The following is a 20,616-nucleotide window of genomic DNA, read 5'->3' as shown; positions in this document are numbered from 1 at the left end:
TGTCCCCTCAGAGACAGATTCGCATTCTCAACTACCTCGACGACTGGCTCGTGCTGGCCCAGTCGGAAGCAGAATTAATATCACACATGACCCTCCTCCTCAGCCACCTAGAGTGCCTGGGACTCAGGGTCAATTTCACCAAGAGCACGTTGTTCACCAGCCAACGAATATCGTTCCTGGGAACAATTTTCGACTTAGTCACGCCGGAACGGGCTCTGGCCATACGGAGACTGGCGGCCTCCTTCGAGATCGGTGCCACTCGCCCTCTCAAAACGTTTCAGAAGATGCTAGGCCTCATGGCTGCAGCATCGCCAGCGCTACAGTTGCGTCTGCTTCGCATGCGCCCTGTATAACAGCCCTAGAACCCTGGAAGAGCTCTCGCTGGATGGAACAGGGCGTGACCATGGGAATGGTTTGCAGAAGGACAGTTGTCACGACAGATGCCTCCAACGCAGGTTGGGGGGCGCTGTGCGAGGGCATACCGACTTTCGGCCACTGGTCAAAGGAGGAGAAAGGCTTCCACATCAACTGCCTGGAAATGCTAGCAGTGTGTCGAGCCTGTCAGTTCTTCCTGCCAGTCCTAAAAGGGCACCATGTGCTAATCCGGTCAGACAACATGTCTGTGGTGTCCTACATAAATCGCCAAGGAGGCCTCTCTTCGAAGCGTCTCTTCATTCTGGTAGAGCGCCTCCTGGAATGGGCTCAACTCAACCTGTGCTCGCTGATAGCGGCGCATATACCGGGCAAATTGAATCAAGGAGCGGACATGTAGCCGCCTAGAGCCAATTTCGCCAAGAGCACGTTGTTCCCCAGCCAGCGAATATTGTTCCTGGGAACAGTTTTCGACTCGTACCACTCGCTCTCTCAAAACGTATCAGAGGATGCTGGGCCTCATGGCCGCAGCATCGCCAGCGCTACAGCTGGGTCTGCGGGTTCCATCCCATGCGTGGTGTCACGGACGCCTACATATCAGGGTAAACCAGGCCTGTATAACAGCCCTGGCCCCTTGGAAGAACTCTCGCTGGATGGAACAGGGCGTGGCCATGGGAATGGTTTGCAGGAGAAAAGTTGTCACGACAGATGCCTCCAACACAGGTTGGGGGGCGCTGTGCGAGGGCATACCGACTTTTGGCCATTGGTCGAAAGCGGAAAAAGGCTTTCAGATCAACTGCTTGGAAATGCTAGCAGTGTGTCAAGCCTGTCAGTTCTTCCTCCCAGTCCTAAAGGGACACCATGTGCTAATCCGATCGCTACCAGTGTGTCGAGCCTTTCAGTTCTTCCTGCCAGTCCTAAAGGGACAGCATGTGCTAATCCGATCAGACAACATGTCGGTGGTGTCCTACATAAATCACCAAGGAGGCCTCTCCTCGAAGCGCCTCTTCATTCTGGTAGAGCACCTTCTGGAATGGGCTCAACTCAACCTGCGCTCGCTGAGAGCGGTGCATACACCGGGCAAACTGAATCAAGGAGCGGACATGTTATCAAGGAGCAATGTTCCCTCAGAGGAGTGGACGCTCCATCCACAGACGGTTCAGAGAATCTGGGAGATCTTCTGCGAGGCCGAGGTAGACCTCTTCGCCTCAGAAGACAACTCTCACTGCCCAATTTATTATTCAAAGACCAGGGACGCCACGATTGGCCCAACCTCCTTCTTTATGCATTTCCCCCAATCGCCCTTATCCCACAGGTAATCAGGCGAATCAGGGAACAGAGACACAAGGTTCTCCTGGTGGCCCCTCTCTGGAAGAACCAACTGTGGCTATCAGAGCTGACTCAGCTGTTGGTAGCGGCCCCTTGGCCCATTCCGCTGAGACGAGATCTCCTCTCTCAAGCAGACGGGACAATATGGCACCTTCGGCCCGATTTGTGGGTCCTACACGAAAACCTTCAAGCCTCCCAGAGCGAGTTTTAAACACGATTTTGTCTCCTCGAAGCGCCTGTTCATTCTGGTAGAGCACCTTCTGGAATGGGCTCAACTCAACCTGCGCTCGCTGAGAGCGGTGCATACACCGGGCAAACTGAATCAAGGAGCGGACATGTTATCAAGGAGCAATGTTCCCTCAGAGGAGTGGACGCTCCATCCACAGACGGTTCAGAGAATCTGGGAGATCTTCTGCGAGGCCGAGGTAGACCTCTTCGCCTCAGAAGACAACTCTCACTGCCCAATTTATTATTCAAAGACCAGGGACGCCACGATTGGCCCAACCTCCTTCTTTATGCATTTCCCCCAATCGCCCTTATCCCACAGGTAATCAGGCGAATCAGGGAACAGAGACACAAGGTTCTCCTGGTGGCCACTCTCTGGAAGAACCAACTGTGGCTATCAGAGCTGACTCAGCTGTTGGTAGCGGCCCCTTGGCCCATTCCGTTGAGAAAAGATCTCCTCTATCAAGCAGACGGGAAAATATGGCACCCTCGACCCGATTTGTGGGCCCTACACCTCTGGCTGCTCAACGGGAGCCTTCAAGCCTCCCAGAGCGAGTTTTAAACACGATTTTGGAGGCTAGAGCCCCGTCTACGAGATGCCTCTATGCTCTTAAGTGGTCTATTTTCTCCACTTGGTTCCTAAACTGCGGTGAAGACCCTTCTACCTCCATTCTATCAGTGGTGTTGTCATTACTGCAAGAGCTGCTGGATAAGGGACGCTCCCCATCCACTCTCAAGGTTTATGTAGTGGCTATAGCGGCCTCTCATGCCCCTATTGTGGGCCAATCGGTGGGAAGGAACAGCGCGGTTGTCCACTTCTTGAGGGGCGCCAGGAGGCTGAATCTGCCTCATCCCCTCACTGTCCCTTCATAGGATCTGCCCACTGTGCTGAGGGCCATGAAGGGCCCCCCTTTTGAGTAGCTACAGTCTACCAACCTTCGGTCACTGTAACTGAAGACTGCTCTGCTTCTGGCACTAGCATTGGTAAAGCGAATAAGGAGAACTTCAGACGCTTTCCATTAGCCCTGCCTGCCTGGAATTTGGGCCTAATGACTCTAAGGTCATCCTGAAACCAAGGCATGGTTACGTACCCAAGGTGCTCTCCACTCCATTGAGAGCACAGGTCATTGCGCTCTCTGCGCTTCCTCCCTCTGAAGTGGACAGAGAGTTATCCCTGCTCTGCCCCGTCAGAGCTCTAAGAATTTACATTGAGCCTTCCGCCCCCTTCAGACGGTCGGAACAACTCTTTGTTATCTTCGGTAACCGCACCAAAGGGCATCCGGTCACGAAGCAAAGACTCTCTAGCTGGATAGTAGACGCAATCACACTAGCGTAATCTTCCTTGGGCCTACAATGTCCCATCGGAGTACAAGCCCATTCCACCAGAGGCATCGCCTCGTCTTGGGCATGGTCTAGCAGTGTGTCCATTGCGGACATTTGTGAGGCGGCTGGCTGGGCCTCGGCGTCCATATTTGCTAGGTTTTATAACCTGGAAGTCCCGGCCTTGCAGGCCAGGGTCCTTTCTGCTTGAAGAGACACGCGCTGCTTTACGCAAACAAGTCTGACAAAGAGCCCTTGACCGTATCACGCTCAAGCTTTCTGGTATTAGTTTACTTGTCAGCTCTCGACCCCTGGGGAGCTGAAGTTGCATGAGTACTCTGGAACGATTAACCAGGCCGGGTGTGACCTCAGGGAGTTCAGCCTGTTTTAGACTTGGGTTATTGTTAACTTCCCTATGGGCATTGCTTGCTTATGGAAGTTATAATACTTATATAGTCGTTCCTCTACCTTAGCGCGGCGTGAATGTACTGTGTTCCCATAGCATCTTTAGTAGACGCAGTACGAGTGAAGTATCGGTAGGAATGTACTCGGTTACTAACGTAACCTCGGTTCCCTGAGATACGGGAACGAGTACTGCGTTGCTAGCCGTGCTATGTAGCCGCACGACTCAATCGTTGCTTCAGTCGAAGTAACCTGAGAATCCTGTGGCGAACGCCCGCTTATATAGCCAGATGACCCCGCCCATTCTGGCAGGCTCTGGCGGCCTTTGTCACCATAGGTTCGTTGGTTCGCTTTTTTTTATACACTGCACGAACCAATGGTCGTGCAGTTTCACTGAGTGATTGAAAAAGGTTTCAGTTCAGGAGAAAAAAGGCTTTTTCCCATAGCTTCTTTAGCAGACGCAGTACTCGTTCCCATATCTCTGGGAACCGAGTATGTTATCAGGACATTCCATCAATTACACACAAAATATAAGGCAGTGTCCATATAAATGCAGGTGTATATTCCAAATATTTTAAGACCAAATGAATATGAAAATAAAAAAAATAATAAAAAAGCTGAAAATTGTACATCAAAATACATTTTAAGAAAAAAAAGGTGGTAACACTTTCTATGAAGCCAGTATTTACAATACATTATAAGGGTGTTCTTAAGGCATTATAATGAATGCATAATGCATTATAAAAAACCTTATTATATTTTGTATAATCTCATAAATAATCATAACAACAATTATAATATATTGTAATACTTACACATTTGTGGTTATAACTTTTAAGAGTATGATAATTTATAACACACGATTAATACCACATTAAATCCACTTAATTTATAATGGATTATCTCATATCATGACATAGTTTATTTAAGATCTGCACAGTATCTTACTACATCTTGGGAGAGCTTAGGAGTGGTTGAGTGTTTCATCTGAGGTTAATGTTAATTTTGCTGTTCGCTAGTTTAAGATCAGTTGTAATACTTTCAAATGAAAAAAAAAAAAAAAAGGCAATGTGCGGGTTTTTTTTTTTTTTTTTTGATGGTCCCCTTAGTCTATTGACTATAAGCAACTTTGCAACTACATGACAATTAACTCTCATTTAGAGTATTAGTAGACTTAGGTTAAGGTTAGGGTTGGTAAAATAAGTTGACGTACTTGCAAAGTTGCTTATAGTCAGTTGGGGAACCATCAAAATAAAGTGTTTATATTTATATTTAATATATTAATATTTAGCAGACATACTACTAATACTCCAATGACTGCTAGTTGACATGTAGTTGCAAAGTTACTTATCAACAGTTGTCTAAAAGGTACCATCAAAATAACCATACTGATATTACAATAAATATAGTTCAAATCAAATGTGAACACATTCATCTGATCTGATATCTGATTTTATACCTGTTTGAGAAAATTATTATTATTATTATTATTATTATTATTATTATTATTATTATTAAGTGGTCTTTGTCTGCTTTAAGTAAAGTGAAGTTACTTTAGGTAATGCAGACAAAGACCACTTATAAATAATAAGACCACATTATAAAGCCTTTTGGATGTTTTCATGAAGACTTTGTATTTGCCATTTTACAGTAGAAACTAAACAGATGTACTAAGTTATCTTGCAGATCTTAAACAATGGCAAGTTATTAGACTTATAATACATTATAACTAGGGTTGGGTATCGTTTGGGTTTTTTTCTAAAAAATGATGGATTGGCCATTAGCACTATAAACACACGATGTCTGTTTCATTCATACTGGACGCCAGAGGGTGCCCTCGCACAGAAAATCCACATATCCAATCATAGAAGTAGCGGAACTCATGACCCTGCAGGAAATCCCTAATATGGACAAAGGCATTGCTATTATAGCTGTAACTGAGTAAACAGAATATATAAACGTTTTGAATGATAAAACAAAGACAATAAACACTCGACTGCGACAATATAGTTTATCTGTGTTATTCAAGCCAACTCTGGTATTTTCATAATAATTTAGCATATTTATAATCCATTGCTAATCTAATGTATTCTTTTTACAGTAGCCTATGGAACATATTTTCTGCCTCATTCTGTGACAAGAAGCCACATCAGATCACAGAAGGAAGCGTTTGACTGGTGTTGTGGAGTAAAAACGTTATAATGTTCTCTTTTGTTGGACAACAAGTTTAGAAATGTGAATACAAGGGAAGTTTAGCTTTAGGCATTTTAATTTAAGCATGTTTAGCTTAGTTAACGGAAGGCTACCTGCTGCCATCAGAGCAAGTGTAATAACTGCATTCACGCGCTCGGATGCTCTCATTTCCCGAGTTGTGCTTTTAAGTCGGAATGTGAAAACAACATGGACACTCGTGTTACTACAAAGATTTGTTGGATTTGTATTATTAGAACTTTCCGACTTGCGTTCCCGTGCATTTTCTCAGTCGGGAACTTTATTTTCACGTGCGGTGCCGGTGATGATGCTTCTTATGTCCGTTTCGGAGAACCAGAGGACAAATATTTCGATAGATCGCTCAGGCGTGGCACCGAAATGAGGCACCGACATCTGCGTTCTGATTCGGTTCTAGTAGATACAGGTTACATAGGTACCAGTGCCATATTGGATATGGGAAATATGGGAAATATAATTCTTTGTAGCTTAAGTGGATACAACATGTACATTGTGTGTTACTCTTAATAGCTATAACCACAAATAAGTATTATAAAACATTACAACTGTTCTTATGATTATTTATGAGATGATACAGCATATTTATAAGGTTTTTTATAATGCATTATTAATTCATTATAATGTCTTATTAATACCATTATAATGTTTTATAAATATGGGCTTCATAGAAAATGTTACTAAAAAGGATTTTTTAAGAAAATACATTCATGTGGAATAAAATTTGAAAGCATAACAAGTGAAAGTCTAAGAAACATCAGTACATTTCAATAATAGGACTTGCTGCTGGGCTTGAGCTGATGGTGCCTGAAATATTATTGGTCATTTATTGGAAAAAAAAAAAAAGACTAACAATAACAACTGTAACATACAATATTGTTGTCATTACAGTTGTATGAAAGGAGAGGAAAAAGGTGCCTGACATGTAAAATAAAAATCCATCCTGTCATCTCTGTATTTTTTTTAGATGACATTTAGACTATTTATACTTTTCAAACTCTAATTCATTCTTAATTGAATAAAATTAACTCCCATCCTACATTTCTTTCTCATTGTTAAGCCTGTTTCACTCGGAAATACTGTACAACAGATTACTGAAGTAAAATAGGTTGTGAATGGCAATATACACTGGCTTCAGTAGTGTTTGCTCTGTAGATTCATCTGCAATGACAAATCTAGATCTGACTTTACGTAATCTACTGTGTTGCTCTCAAGAGATGAGCAAAATGCGACTCTGCCTAATGTGTCTCATCAAAAACTTCCTTTGATAATATACAGACCCATACTTCAGCAGAGCTGCAGGATGTTTTCCCATTTTTGTTATGACACCATCATGATATAAATTCACTCCCATGTCCTTTTTTAGCACAGCAGGACAGAAACTACTGTATATAAACTGAACATTATTAACATTAGGAAGGAACATCTAAAGAATTATTTGTTACTCCTTCAATCAGTCTATTGATTCCAGCACCTTCAAACCAAACACTTTTTTTATTGGAGTGGTTTTCTTTTCCATTTAAGTAAAGCTGAAGAAGAGAGAAGAGATGTGTATGTGGGGTGTCACTGGGATAGGTAGAGCGAGACAGAATAAATGAGGTTGTAGATCAAGTGAGGTCGGAGAAAAGGAGTGAAAAGAGCATTCCTTTTCGTTTTTTACGAAGGCTTTTCCAGGGCTCTGACAGGCATAGCATAACAATGGGACAGAAATAGCAAGTGTCTTTCCCAGAGGATCACCTCACAAGGAGCCACTCCAACCAGCAAAATGTTCATGAACCCATATGTTCAAACACAATCAATCAATAGTACTGAAGACCCAAACATACAAGCTACAGTTTTGACCAGGGGGCAATATAGACATTCATGTGATAGTCATCAAGTAATCCATGACCAAGAATGCCAGAGAAATTAATATCAGTTTGTTATAAGCCTGATCTTAGACTTTTATATCTAACACAGATTAGATATAAGAGGTTGTAAGAGTTTTTGTTTGTTTTGTTTTTTGCTAAGAATTTATTTATTTATTTTTTTTAATTTTTTTTCAGAGACCATGAAAACATCATGGGTTACGTGCAATTACTATAACAAATCCAAGCTATCAGGTGAGTGTAACGAATCAGTCCACTGAAGGCGAGTGTAGTGAAGCACCCAAGTGCAGTTTATTTACAGGTGATCCAAACATCCAAACATAATCCAAACAGACGAAGACTAGATACACAGACTTGACGAGGCATGAACAGACTTGACTAGAACAGACTAGACTCACTGACAGCGGGTTACAACTTCAATACACGACAAGACACAATGGGAACATGATGGCTACTTATAGCAAACAAGGAGGGTCACATGACATGAACAAACCAATGGGAAACAAGACACATGACTAAGACAACCAATCAGAACATGACACAATGAACAGAGGAACCAATGGCATGAATACATGAGGGCAAGGGAAGCATGACACAAACAGGGACCATGATTAAACTCCAAAATAAAAGACATGAAAACATGAACAAGAAACACACCCAAAACACCACATTACATATCCCCCCCCTCTAAGGGCGGCTCCAGATGCCCAAACAAACACAACCAAAACCCAACAAGTCCAGGAGGGTGGTGGAGTGCAGGCGGAACTGGGGGAGGGACGGAGGGCCAGGCCCATGAAGCGGAACAGGCAAAGCAGGGAGCCATGGCGGAGCAGGCAGAGCGGGGGGCCATGGCGGTGCAGGCAGAGCGGGGGGCCATGGTGGTGCAGGCAGATCGGGGGGCCATGGCGGAGCAGGCAGATCGGGGAGCCATGGCAGTGCAGGCAGAGCAGGGCGTCTTAATTTCTACCAAAAAAAAAAAAAAAACTTTTTTGATTCAGCTGTCCATAAGACATTTTTTTTAATTCTTGACGATCATCCCGGTACTACAAATGTGAAACGAACTTTTGTGCTTTTTAATGTGAGGAATGGTTTCCGCCTTGCTACTGTATTGTCTGTAAATTGTGTATGTTTGTAAGTGTGTTCATTATTGTAATTTTTTTGCCGGATAGAGATCATAAAAGGTTGTTGCTTTTTGGCGAATTACTGATTGTTCAGATGTGTTCAATGCAGGTGGGCTAATTGCAACATTTATGACTGTAAAACCCCATGAGCCTGTCCCTGAACTCTGTACAGAACAAATCATTTATACAACAGAACAACATCAGCTGCACTGCTAAGCCAATTATTTCTCTTTCTCTCTTTCTGTGTATGACAGATCCTTGAAAAATATTTTTCCTCACCAAACAGGGTTCACATGGGGTTATGCACCACTCCAGACCCTCAAATAATTTATCACCATTCAGCCCAGCCATGGCAAATCCCTAAAGACACAATAACCCAGCCATTTTCATTTAAGAAATGACACACACACACAAAACACACAACACAACACAACACAACACACTGCTCTGCTCAGGTGTCTCCATTGTTATGTCAGTTAGGGCCTGTTAATTCTTCAGCATGGCCAGCTGTTTTAGGGTCTGGGACACCACAGACTGTCTAAAACAACAATTGGAGTTGAAGCTAAATGTGTTAGAAAAAAAAAATGATTGAAATAGTATGTAGTCAGTCTGTAATATGAAATACTGTAAATCCAATATCCAGTGACAGTAAGCCGTACCAAATTAAACAAGTTTCACTTAAATATTACTGAAAGATCATTCAAATTAAGTATTTATTCATCCATCCATCATCCATCTTTCCTTTCTTTCTTTCTTTCTTTCTTTTTTAATATTGACCTGGATACAGCGCGCCGATTCGCTAAAATGGACTTATCGGCTTCTATTTAAAAACAACAAGGGCGCTTGTCGGCTTCTGCAGTAAAACGTGAACTCGCGACAGTAGCCCCTCACTGCAGAACAAAGATCCAGGGGGCGTGGTTGGATCCATATCTAGGGGGTGGAGATGGTAGGTTTAGGGGTGGAGATGGGTGGGTTTAGGGATCAGGGGCTGGAGACGGGTAGGTTTAGGTATATGTAAGGTGGGAGGAGTTGGATCTGGATCCAACCTCGCCCCCTGGATCTTGTGTTCTGCAGTGAGGACCATCTCACTCGTGATGCCTTGAAAGTGAACAAAACCGGCTTTTTTGACAAAACGTGTTTAGGGTTCAGATCGCGCAAATATGTGGAGAATAGTGCACGAATGCATGAAATTTAAACTTCATTTGGTTGGTTTTATGTTGTTTAAGTTAGCGTTAAGACAAGAAATGTGACTGTTTGTAAAATGAAATTTGATTATTAAATTCGTTTTTAAAAGAGGTAAATGATTTACATGGAAATGAATCAGATTCAGTCAGATGATCAGTTTTCACCCAGATGGGTGCATCTTACCCACTGACTTGGATCAACTTACCCTAACCTGGGGCAAATTGAGACACAGGAACACTTTTTTATTAGAAGCCATGTTTTTAGAACCCTTTGTCATAGATAAATTTTGATCGTTTAAAATAATAATAAACATCCTGAAATTAGATACTTTCATTGTACTTCTGCCTAATTTTCCCTTATCTTGAAGACTACATAAGTAAAAAAAAAAAAAAAAAGGCTCATCTTACCCCACTCTCCCCTACTAATTTCAACTGGTTTCTAAACTTAAATGGATTGAGGAAATCGGTTTCCTCAAATTAAATGATTTATCCTAGCTGATTAGGTTTTACAGTGTATGCACTCAAGGGTCACTAGCTCATTTCAGCATATCCATAGCTCAGGCTATGGTTTTGCTAGCACAATGTGGTACATTGCGCCTATTGGTTTCATCATTTATATAACTCCTAATCACTGGTTGCAGAACAGCTGAGCAAAGCTCAAAGCTTACAGTTTGTATTTATGAAGGTCTTTATCAGACTGATCTCAGTGCAGGGCTAAATTTACACTCTGCATTTAGGAGGATTTTGATTATTCTTTATGAAGGGAAGGGATTTTGCTGCGGGCTGCATCCTTCCACAAAAACATCAATATCCTTCACAGAGAAAATAAGCGGGAAATCCTCCACATTAAATGATAATGTTGGACAGGGACACAAAATGCTGGGATATGTTTAATGGAAAATACAAACAAACAGCCATGGATGCAGACACATTCATGCATGATTGTGCTGAGAAGGACACAATATTATAATCCAAGAAAAGAAACACATGGATAAAAGATGTTTGTTTTCAATAGAACCCAGAGCCTGTCACAGAACCAATAAGCTGAAGAACGTCAGACTCGTTTTCACTGTATTTATAACTTTCGTACCAGATTACTTTTCTTCTTAATTATCTTTACACGAAGGTCAGTGCTCTCAAAACAATTAACACAGCCATCTGAACTGACTCTTAATTTAGTAAAACATTATTAATTCATAAAAATGTCTGTATTCTTTACAGCTAGATATATTAGTTTTTTTTTTTGTTTTTCTAATCGCTAGGACCAATTTATCAATACTTAGGTCGCTTAAAAAAAAATAAAATAAAACAGTGAGTACAACAGCAGTATTTTTGGACTAAAATGTGCATCATGTATCATTGTCTGGCATAAAAAAAAATGTTTAATGACTACTAAAGTACATGAATACTTTTCTTACAATCACTGGCAAAACTCGATGTACCTACAGGCCAGTTTGCACATTTTACATACGCTTTTCAAAACTGGTCCACTAATCCAAAACTGAATGAGACAGCAATTTGCTACATTTCAATAAATTCCAAATCTAAAAAAAATTGAAATACTATCAAAACAATGATAAGGTGCAGCAGTAAATGAAGTGCAAAATTCAAAACAAAGGTAAAACATCTTTACAAAAATAAATAATTAAAAATCTATTCAGAAAATTCCTTAATTTTAATTGCTGCTTGATTCTGTATATTAAAAATTTTGTAAAGCTATAATATACGTTGATGTTGATCAGTTACGATGAGTCATTCTTCTCAGAAGTGCTTATTAACCTGCACTTGTGATTTCGGGTAGCTTTTGTATAAATTGTGCATCAGAAAGACCATGAGTGGACATTGCAGCTGAGGATGAGACTATTAAAACACTATGAACCTCTGGAATATAAAATTACATACACACACATTCAAGGCAGTTCACACACAGATGAAGGTATGCAAATTCAGATTCACTAATAAACTCATACATTTTAAACATTCAAACCTTTTGGTGCACAGTTGTACATCTGTTAATCATTTTGCTGTGTGAAACTTATTTTATCAGAATCAGATCAGAAAGAGCTTTATTGCCAAGTGTGTTTACACACACAAGAGAATATGAATATGTACTTTTTAATGAATATGCACTTTTTTATTTTGTGCATGTGAATTGATTTAGCAAATATACATATTTTTTTCGTGCATGTGATTTTTTTATTCATTCATTCATTTTTATTTATTTTATTTTATTCTATTTTATTATTTATTTTCTTTTTTTGTGCACGTCAATTAGGTTTTATGCATGTGAATTTGGCCCTCTCTCTCTCTGTCTCTCTCTGTCGCTCTCTCTCTCTCTCTCTCTCTCTCTCGCGCTCTCTCTCTCTCTCTCTCTCTCTCTGTCGCTCTCTCTCTCTCTCTCTCTCTCTCTCTGTCTCTCTCTGTCGCTCTCTCTCTCTCTCTTTCTCTCTGTCTCTGTCTCTGTTTCCGAGTGTTTGTTTACATGTTCTGAATCTAATTAGCTGTGTAACAGTCAACAGTATTTCAACTGAGCTGATCTGTTATGAACATATTAAGAGAGATGTTGGTGTATAAATAACAAACTTTGAAACTAATAGAATTAGAGTTTTTCTTCAATGGGATAGGAAATCAAATACCACCAAAATATCAAGGTGAATAGAAAAGAGTACAATGTGGTCAAGTTTAACAAACCTTGTACTGTTTCTGACTGTGTGTAGCACCTGCATTTCCATAATGAGAATGAGTTGCGGTTTATTGCAGATTATTTTTAATAAAATACTTGATAATTTCAGCCTGTCAACAGTTTGAATTGAACATTTGCACTAAAGCAGTTATTAAAGGATGAATGAAAAAGTCTTGACTAACTTTAAGTGGACCCCAGCTGGACAAAAATAAAATGAGGAATAACATCAAATGTGTTTACACTAAGCCTTAACTAGTAACCTGCAGTGACAATTTAGCTAGCAATACAACTGTAGGCAGCTCAACTTCAAAAATGACAGTCACAGAAAGGTGTTCTTGTAAATTCCCTGAACTTTACACAACTTATATTTTAAAAAAGCTTAATTTCACTGGGAAGTCTTTAGTATAGGCTTTATCAGTGACAGCCTTCAAGGTCTGGACAGATCATTTTTCATGACATTTAAAATAGTTTGTGTAGTTTTATTTTAAAGCTTCAGACTACTGGAGAGATACTGCATTCACTGACAAAATCTCACAAATCACCATGACAGGCACAAAAAATCTACCTCTGAAGTTTTTTATTGTTGTGTCAGACCTATTCAGGAATATTTGCTGAGTGAACTAGGAGCTCTCAAAATAGACCTATCCTTAAAAAAAAAAAAGGATCCCATGGATCACACCAATGTTAATAGTGGCTGTCTGAAATATATATTTTCAGCATTCAATGCTAATGCCTAGAGAGCAGATATTAGCTTGGCTGATGTATATTTGTGCTACAGACTAATATATATCACTATTTTGAGATACACATACTGTATACTGTGCGCCGAAATTAAGTGGACATTTTATTGCACAATATTTACTCACAAAAATAAACAAAAAATATTTAAAAACTTACATTTGGAAATGACACAAGGAGGAGCTAACACATCTGTTAATCTGCCAAGTGGGCAGAGTTATTAATACTCAATATTTGTCCATTTTGAAATAACTTATTTCTTTTTAGGTTATTCTGTTCAGACTGTAGAAAAGTGCTTTGCACACACTTTTCAGGGCTTCGTAATAATCATACATTCAAAGGCTGCATGGAAACACAAAGGAGCGGGGAGGGGGGGATTCAAAGTGGGTTGCCATAGAAACAGTTTTACAGCCACCAGAAAACTGGAGTCTTGGGATTCGGTACTTCCACTGTTCATCAGTTATTAACGTTGTATTGTAATCATGCCACATGAGTGTCCAGCAGAAATGCTGGAAAGAAAGTGATGTCTGAGATGTTGCGGATTAGACTTCTATGATAGTAGGTTGAATAATATTTACAAGTCCAGACTTGCTTTTGAGCAGTAAGGTTCAATTATGGAATTTCCTCTTCACATCTATTTCTAATTACAAATAACTACTACTTTCACTATATTGCTTTTTTTTTTTTTTTATTAATCTATGTGTACTGTACTTGTCTACCAGAAACTATGCTTCTAAAACAGAGGGAGAGTTGTAGTTCCATCCATGCAACCTTGCAATGCTGTTATGACAAATGTTATGGCTTCTGGAAACATCAAATTGGTAAACTGTTGGTAATGATGGAACTTTTGAGTTTGGGACGGGACTGTCTGTTGAACCAGAAATTGGGTTAAAGGCCCTTTTAACTGCCTTTACTATCTTTGTACAGTAAGATGCAGATTTTTGTTATGTGTTTATGCCCACTGTGTAATATGTTTATCTTTTTTAGGGATACACACTGACACTGTAACCTCCCCAAACAGCATGTTTACAATTATACTTCATTGCTGATCAATATAACACAATCAATTATGTGCACTTCAAGGCCAGTGAGATACCCCATGCCTTCTAGTTTAGTAACTCACCTTAACAAGATGTGGTATCTTTCTAAATGAAGAAACAGTACAATGTCCCCTTTTCTAGTGCATACACTGTTTTTTTTAAAGGAATAAATCACCCAAAAATCTAAACGTGCTCAAAATGTACTCACCCTCAGTCCATCCAAGATGTAGATGACTTTGTTTCTTCATCAGAACAGATTTTGAGAAATGTAGCACTTGCTCACCAATGGATCCTCTGGTTGCCGTCAGAATGAGAGTCCAAACAGCTAATAAAATCTAGTATACTGTCTGTTTATTAGTACTTATAAATCACATATTAATGTTTTATAATGGTTGATAAGATGGCGCCGACGCTGATGGCTGCCTCCGTGGCGTGCTCCGCAGTTGTTTTTATGTTTTTGTTAGTTTGTCCTGTCTTTAGTTATATCCCTGCAATCAGTTTCACCAGAGACGAATTGCTGGACCGTGTGTTTGGACACCTGCGGAGGGGCTGTGCAAAGTTCCGCTTGACTCATGCCGCTGGGCCTAAAGACAAAGACACAGCTAAGAGAGTGTTTTCTTAAAGGAATAGTTCACCCAAAAATGAAAATTTGTTGACAATTACTCACCCTCAGGCCATCCAAGATGTAGATGACTTTGTTTCTTCATCAGAACAGATTTTGAGAAATGTAGCACTTGCTCACCAATGGATCCTCTGGTTGCCGTCAGAATGAGAGTCCAAACAGCTAATAAAATCTAGTATACTGTCTGTTTATTAGTACTTATAAATCACATATTAATGTTTTATAATGGTTGATAAGATGGCGCCGACGCTGATGGCTGCCTCCGAATTTATATATTTTTATTCCTTATTTACTTGTTCTATTTTTTATTATCTGTGTTTTTTTGTTCTGTCACTGTCATTCTGTTACACTGTGGAAGCTTCTGTAACGAAAACAAATTCCTCGTATGTGTAAACATACCTGGCAATAAAGCTCATTCTGATTCTGATTCTGATTCTGATTTTATTCTGCATTATCATATTTTAGATCCCTTAATCCTACCAATACTTAAAATTAACAACTACCTTACTAACTATTAATAAGCAGAAAATTATTAAGAGTTTACTGAGGCAAAATCATAGTTAATAGTGAGTTAATAGTGAGAATCCCCAAAAGTGTGAGCGTTTTAACTTTAAACTGTCTCTTCTGGCCAAAATATCAGCCCTTAATTCAGAATAATGCTTCCTCCAGTGAAGTCCATCCCCCTGTTGTCTTCTCACATTAAAATCTACTGGTTATTTGTTTAGAATGTTTTTGCACTGTTTCTTGTAAACTGCTTGCTCTGTGCATATTTCTCTCCGGATTCAGGCAAGATGACTTTTCAATTTAAATTTGAAGTTAAAAACTGTTGAAGTTAAATACATATTTGGTTATTACAAACATGCGGCTGTCCGGTTCACACAATTTTAATTGATGGGCTGAAGTGGTGTGGATTACTTGTGGATTATTATGATGTTTTTATCAGCTGTTTGGACTCTCATTCTGACGGCACGGCACCCATTCACTGCAGAGGATCCACTGATGAGCAAGTGATGTAATGCTACATTTCTCCAAATCTGTTCTGATGAAGAAACAAACTCATCTACATCTTGGATGACTTGAGGGTCAGTACATTTTCAGAAAATTCTTAAACTAAAACTATTCTTTTAACTTTCAAAGGACAGACTTAGCATCAAAATGTACTTATCACGGCAACCCAGGCTTAAGACAATGTATGATTAAAAATAGCAGATAGGATAACTTACCGGTCGTTTCAACAATGCCCTCCAAAATCACAACTATTTCGAACTGTTCAGTCTGCATGGATCCCTGTGAGAGCTCATAGAAGGGGCTCTTGGTGTCAATCACATGACAGATTGTAAGTGGTGACACAAGAAAGAGTTGGTCCGCTCCAGTGCTAAAGCCCACATCCAGCTCCAGCTGATCCAGAGGGAGGAACTCGCCCTCGGGTGTCTGTCGGGACTGCAGAAGCGAAAAGAGCGGAGATGGGGCGTAAAAATTGCTTTAGACACTGTACGGTGAATTGAGCTGTGAGGATAGACAGTCAGGCATCAAAGGACAGACAGGTAGGACATCAAATTAAAGCTCAAAGTATGCAATAAAGAAATCTAGCAATGGCTGTCTTGATTCTGTGTAGGCCTATATTTAAGTAAATATAGGCCTACACAGAATTAAGGCAGCCATTGGGCTTGAGAATCTGTTTTCTGATTAACGTTTGAACAGTTTCTTATGCTGTTATAATTGACATCTTTAACATTTAAATGAAATACAGAGTTCTGGCATGAAACTCTAGATGGCGCAGTCCGATAGGTCTACCTCAATCTGACCTGGTGACATCATTGTCACATGGCAGCTGATTGGTTTTCTCCTGTGTCGGTAGCCAATGAGCTTGCTGCTCAGTATTCAAATACCTGGCTTTTGTTTGCTTTAGCAGTTGGCAGCGCACTTCAGAAACCCTCCACCTTCCCCAGCTCCACCTGTATAGATCTGCTACGGGGTGATTCATGTATGCTATATGGGGGTTATTCATATATGTTATATGTGCAGCAGCAGTATTTCTTACATGCTCACAGCAGCATTTTGTAGATTATTGGCAGTAGCAATTCTCTGTACTTGCTCTGCCGCAGCAGCAGCAGCAGCGTAGCAGATCTATTCCGCCAAGACCAAATACATTAACATTGTCATGTACATTACCATGCCAATCCCTCTGAGAGTTGTCATGACAGAAATAAGGTTATTTCTCGCTCTCTTTTATTTTAACTATTTTGAATGAAATGACAGAATGTCATGATTCACAACCAAGCACTAGCTGAGTCTGTCAATAAACAGAGGGCAGGATAACACTTTCCATTACAGTGCCCATGTTACACATATTTTATTTAAATATTCAACAGTAATAATATTAACAAAGTTAAGCAGCTGTAGAAAGCAATGGTAGGTATGGATGTTTTAAAATATATGCCCCCCAAAATTAAAAATATGTCATAATTTGCTCACACTCATGTCGTTGCAAACCTGTATGACTGTTTTCCCTCTATGGAACATAATAGAAGGTATTTTGAAGAATGTTAGTAACCAAACAGTTTTGGTTCCTATTGACTTCCATAGTTTAGGCAAAAAAACAAAACAAAAAAACAATGGAAGACTACGGGTGCCAAAACTGTTTGATTACCAGCATTCTTCAAAATATCTTTTGTTATGTTTCACGGAAGATAGTCACACAGGTTTCAAGTTACAGGACCTAAATTAAGCTGAATAATAGCACTATTGTCTTTTTTAGAGATGCTTTATAGCTGAATTGTAAACATTTTGTAACTGAAGAACTTTACAACATTAATACTATTATTTTCTTGCTTATTACTGTGAAGTTGCTTTGAAACATTCTGTATTGTATAAAGTGTTATATAAATAAATTGGCTTGACAGGTTTAGAACATCATAAGGGTAATTAAATGATGACATAATTTTCATTTTGGGGTGAACTATCCCTTTAATAATTTTTCAATAATACTAACGTAAACATGTATAGAAAACAAAAGATTTTTACATGTGTAAACCAAACCCTCATCCTAACCATACAGTAAGTACATGTAGTTAATTAATATTACTCAGTACTTAAATTATAATTACACTGTAAGAAGGACACTGTAAAAATAAAGTGTAACCCATAAACTCTATAAGTGGACAAAAGGCAGACCCTTACCTTGAGCAATTTACACCGGATCTGGGCTGAAACCATGTGGCTGTTGCGTAGATTTCCCACCCTGAACATCAGCGTGAGTTTGCCGTCGCGCATGGAGATGGCTGCGTTTTCACTAAACATCAGAGTCTCTGCCCTCTTCTTGGGTTGAGACATCTTGATAAACATACAGCCTATTAAAAAGGCATCCACTATGGAGCCCAAGATGGACTGAAACAGGAAGAGAATGATTCCTTCTGGACATTTATCAGTGATGTATCTGTGGCCATATCCTATAGTGGCCTCTGTCTCAATGAAGAACAGGAAAGCAGAGGGAAAGTTATAGACGTTGGCCACGCATGGTGTGTACTTCTCATCGTGGGTTCGGTACAGGTCACCTCTGATGTATGCGATGACCCACCACATCAAAGCCATGAATAACCAGGCTACTGTGTATGTGAGGATGAAGATGAAGAGATTCCATCGCCATTTGAGGTCTACTAAAGTTGTGAATAAGTCTGAGAGATATCTGCTGGTCTCCCCACCCAGGTTTCCATGCTGGATGTTACATCGTCCATTCTTGTCGACAAATCGCTGCCGTTTCCTCCTCTTGTCTTTCTGATGGCTGGAAGATGTGGTGGTCACTACCTGATAGTTGCTTCCAAATTTCTTACGAAGAGCAGACATTTTATCCTGCAGAGACAGAAGTGAAGCTAACTTGACTGTCTGATATTTTAGCAGTGTATTAGACCTGTCATGACCTTTTCACTGAATGAAGATTTTATAAGTAAAAACAAAAGCATAAAAAAGACCAGTGCTGGTTGTCATATGAATACGTTGTCACGTAAGCTTTATCTCAGTAATTAATGTAGCAACTTTTGACTCAGAACTCAAATAAAAAGTTTTCTCAAATAAAAAATGTTTTCTCTTGCTTTTTAAAAAAAAATAAAAAAAAAAATCCTAAATCATTACATTTGTGTAATTGCTGGTGGTTAAACAAGTTAACACAAAACACACTGGCTACATTTCAACAAAAGTCAACATTACAATGTAGATTTTAACTGAAAGGCTGATGTCAGTTTTCACGTGTTTTATAGTAATATTAGATGAATAATTAGAATTTTGCCAACACAGTTGCTTTATAGGTTACACTTCATTTTAAGATATCCCTGATATAGTGTAATTACTCAAATAAGCAGTGTGTAAGATTACCAAACAAACTGTACTTACTAAAGATTTTGGGTCAGGTTTGAGATTAATTGCTTTTAATTATGCATAATTTACATTTGTTACTATAGTAAGTATGAGCAAGGAGGACAATGTAAAATAAAGTGTTACCATTTTAAATTTTGTTGGCTTTTTCCTCATTTGCTGTTTTATTATTTTCCTTTGCTCAGTAATTATTCATTGTGTACATTTTGCTGTAACACCATTACGATTTTGTGGAAGATAGCTTTTGTACCAAAGACAAAGTGAAAGTTAAAGTGTTAATGGACAGCAGATTCTATGGTTATAGCTGTTATTAATGTACTGTATCTTGGGCAGTAACCGTGAAAATGTTCAATAGGTTTTTTTTTTTTTTTTTTTTTTTTGTAGTCAACACATATTGACTTTCAAAACTCAACCTACAGTACCCTGAGAAATAGTCAGCAAAAATTGATAGCCCCGGTCTAATGAAAATATAAAGAATAAGAAGAGAAGACAATAGTCTTACCTATATTTCACCATACGGGGATTTTTCCTCTGTTCTCATTACCTGCGTTCTTTCATTTCAGAATAAAGCGTAGTTTAAAGGAAAACAATCGTTCATTTGTTTTCTGAAACGGTGTAACGATATACGTTTCCTCGTTGGGGCTGAAAGCAGAGATGCAGGAAACTCTCCACAGGCGCTGTCCTTCAGCTCGGGTGCTGAAACACACGGTCTGTCCTCACTCATCAGTTAATTTGAGTTTCGCAAACCCGAGCTCAAAGTTGTGGATGATTTTCGTCAGTCTCATCACAGATGAACACAGCTGAGCGAATCCTTCCGTCCAGCGATTTGCGCAACAACTGATGGGTACAAAAACTAATCTAGATGCTTTCTCAACACCTGGGAGGTTTTTCTCCACCTCTGTCTGCTCAGCAGCAGAACATATGCAATTTAACTAGATTACGTTGCTCGGAGCCTGTGTGTTAAAGACAAAATGATGGTTATCGATTTCTCCGGACGCGCCTCAGACAGTCAGATTTACAGTATGTTTCCTTCCTAAACCCAAAGCTCGCTCGTTCCAGCGTTATCGAGCTCGTTTCAAGAGAATTAAATAAAAAATCCATCCATTTAATCCAGTTCG

General features: G+C 39.7%; 1 protein-coding gene across 1 annotated transcript in view; it reads right to left on the bottom strand.

Moving 5' to 3' along the window:
* Window positions 1-20,393, bottom strand: part of LOC107671326 (G protein-activated inward rectifier potassium channel 1-like) — a 48,645-nt gene extending 28,252 nt beyond the window's left edge. The window contains exons 1-3 of the mRNA XM_016464220.1: window positions 20,001-20,393; window positions 18,311-18,979; window positions 16,354-16,570 (exon numbers count right to left, since the gene is read on the bottom strand). Coding sequence (XP_016319706.1) covers window positions 16,354-16,570; window positions 18,311-18,973 — 880 coding nt within the window. The 5' untranslated portion in view covers window positions 18,974-18,979; window positions 20,001-20,393. The remainder of the gene's footprint in view (window positions 1-16,353; window positions 16,571-18,310; window positions 18,980-20,000) is intronic.
* Window positions 20,394-20,616: the final 223 nt, after the last annotated feature.

This window comes from Sinocyclocheilus anshuiensis, unplaced genomic scaffold (genome assembly GCF_001515605.1).
Source record: "Sinocyclocheilus anshuiensis isolate Anshui unplaced genomic scaffold, SAMN03320099.WGS_v1.1 scaffold284, whole genome shotgun sequence".
NCBI classification, from domain to species: Eukaryota; Metazoa; Chordata; class Actinopteri; order Cypriniformes; family Cyprinidae; genus Sinocyclocheilus; species Sinocyclocheilus anshuiensis.
Note: the sequence above shows the minus strand (reverse complement) of the source record. Positions and strands in the feature narration are given on the sequence as shown.